The following is a 2,283-nucleotide window of genomic DNA, read 5'->3' as shown; positions in this document are numbered from 1 at the left end:
AAGCTCCCCCCCCCCCCTGAGATTCGCGTGCTAAAGAGAGTCATGTGTTATTGATTAGATGTCTTAGTCGCGATTGACGCTGTGTGGTCGAGGTGATGCCCCGACCAACATCAACTTGGTGTATCTCACCTACCCAGCCGATTCCCGGGCTGACGGATTGATCTTCGTCATGAACTTCTTTTTGCTTTGGCACATGACTAGAGGCCATACATGTCACAGCCAGTCCGTAATCAGGACTTCCCCTGTGAGAACAGTCAGCAACTCGAGCACTCTGGGTGATCTGGATCCATCCGAGACCAGTGCCCGCTCAGGCAGTGGATCAAACTAGATGGATTACACTGGCATGCCGGGCTGCGGTGTAAGTTGAGTTCAAAGGTGCAGTCTATGCGGAGTATAGAGTGCTGACCAACATTCGTATAGCTTGAATGCCTCGCAGCCTCCTTGCCAAAGTCAGAATGTCCGCCTACTAACGAGACGTGCCTTTGCTTGGACACAGCGTTCAACAATGTTGTGACCTCTTGTGTGAGGAGCGACTGTACCGTTATAGAGTCGCTCAGTAAGGACGTTGCGAGTTCGACTGTGTTAGACGTAACTAATCACATATCCCAGCCATCAAAATTATTACCTCAACCACCTGCGGCCTTCCAGTCCGGAACGAGACCGTCACTATTAATGTCCTCAGATATTTTCTGTTCCTGGTAGGACTGTTATTTTTCGCCATGCGACTAGCCTCCAGGGCCCTGCGGCTTGCACCTTGGGGCCACGACGACACGACGATTGTGATATCCGGGGTTCGTACCCCACACTCATCGCTTTGGCTCAAACACTAGAAAACATAATCATGCTGACAATAATACTCATCTAAAGCTCCTCGCTGCCGGCTGGCTCGCCGGAAGTATCCTCGAGGAACGCTACGGCCTGGGCCGGGACATCTGGACCCTTGAGCCCTGGCGGATCACAGAGTTCCTCAAGGTCTTCTTCGTCTTCGAGGTGCTCTACACGCTGACCCTCGGCCTGATCAAGACGTCCATATTGTTCCTGTACCTGTGGCTCTTCCCTGACCAAAAGTTCCGCCGCACCGTGTGGGCCACGCAGGCCTTCAACCTGCTCATGGTCGGGAGCTTCATCGTCTCCGACTTCCTCCAATGCCAGCCGATAAGTTTTTTCTGGGGCTCATGGGACGGCGAGCACAGTGGCCGCTGCTTCAATATCAATGCCCTCGCGTGGGCCCATTCCGCCCTCAACATCGCCTTGGATTTCTGGATGCTTTACCTGCCGGCCACGCAGGTGTGGTGCCTCCAGATGAAGACGAGGAAGAAGGTCGGGGTCATCCTGATGTTTGGAATTGGAATCTTGTGGGTGTCCTGTTTCTCGCTGCTCATCGCACGTGTGTGTTACTGATCTAGGGTGACTGACCTTTTGATTCAGCCTCACATTGACGAGCATTGTCCGCATACAGACTTTGGTTAGCTTCGCGAACACGGAGAATCCGACTAGTAAGCCCACGAGTGAATGAGGTTGGTAGTCACTGCTCACTGATAAAACTAACTCCCAACGCACAGGGGATTACTTCGCGACAGTCACCTGGTCGTACATAGAAATCACCGTCGGGGTTATGGTGGCCTGCCTGCCAGGCGCCCGCCTCTTTATAGCCAGATACGTGAGCAGCCTCCGAACGACGGGATCCAAGTTCAGCAAAAGCCTCAGCCGGTCCGGCAACTGTGTCCGCCTGAGCCAGGATGGCCAAAACAACGAGGGTACAGCGTCATCCCGGAAGGGATTGGGAGGTGGCCCGGGCATTAAGTCTCCGGCCAGTTGTGCACGCGTGCCATCCTCGTCACAATCTGCGCGCGATGACGGGGAGTCTCACCTGGAATTGGTCATCATGACAATGGAGGGTGACTGCAAGGACGAGCACAAGTGTAACTCGGCAACAGTTTAGTGTTGGACGAGAATACATAGGTATGTGGGCTACTGCTGCTGAGTCTCGGTATGTCCCGGCCAACAAGAAGCTTGGTGGTTGACCGTGATGTTGAGCTCGATTCCCGCACATTGGCAGTGCTGTACCAACTGTGTGCACACAATTTGGCCGCATTTCCTTTTGACACCCGTTATCAAGACTTGTATAAAACAGGGTTTGCATCCTTGTATGGGTGCAGAGTGCATGTAAATGGTCCTATTCACGTAGATATGCGAACTCGGAAATGGCGAGTGACCTGGCGATAGCATGGGCTGAACGATAAAGTCCTTGAGGCTAGCAGCAGACACAACAGAAGAGTCACA

The 2,283-nt window shown here is 53.2% G+C and overlaps 1 protein-coding gene across 1 annotated transcript; it reads left to right on the top strand.

The window, feature by feature from the left end:
- Nucleotides 1–719: 719 nt before the first annotated feature.
- On the top strand, nt 720–1,942 carry INS49_004374 (uncharacterized protein; the record flags this gene model as incomplete). Its single annotated transcript, XM_043165163.1, has 4 exons — nt 720–791; nt 868–1,355; nt 1,429–1,496; nt 1,563–1,942. The coding sequence occupies 4 exons, from the start codon at nt 720–722 to the stop codon at nt 1,940–1,942; spliced, it is 1,008 nt and encodes a 335-aa protein (XP_043017878.1).
- Between the last annotated feature and the right edge of the window lie 341 nt (nt 1,943–2,283).

Source organism: Diaporthe citri (genome assembly GCF_014595645.1).
Source record: "Diaporthe citri strain NFHF-8-4 chromosome Unknown scaffold_12, whole genome shotgun sequence".
NCBI classification, from domain to species: Eukaryota; Fungi; Ascomycota; class Sordariomycetes; order Diaporthales; family Diaporthaceae; genus Diaporthe; species Diaporthe citri.
The sequence above is the reverse complement of the archived record's forward strand: the minus strand, read 5'-3'. Positions and strand labels throughout refer to the sequence as shown.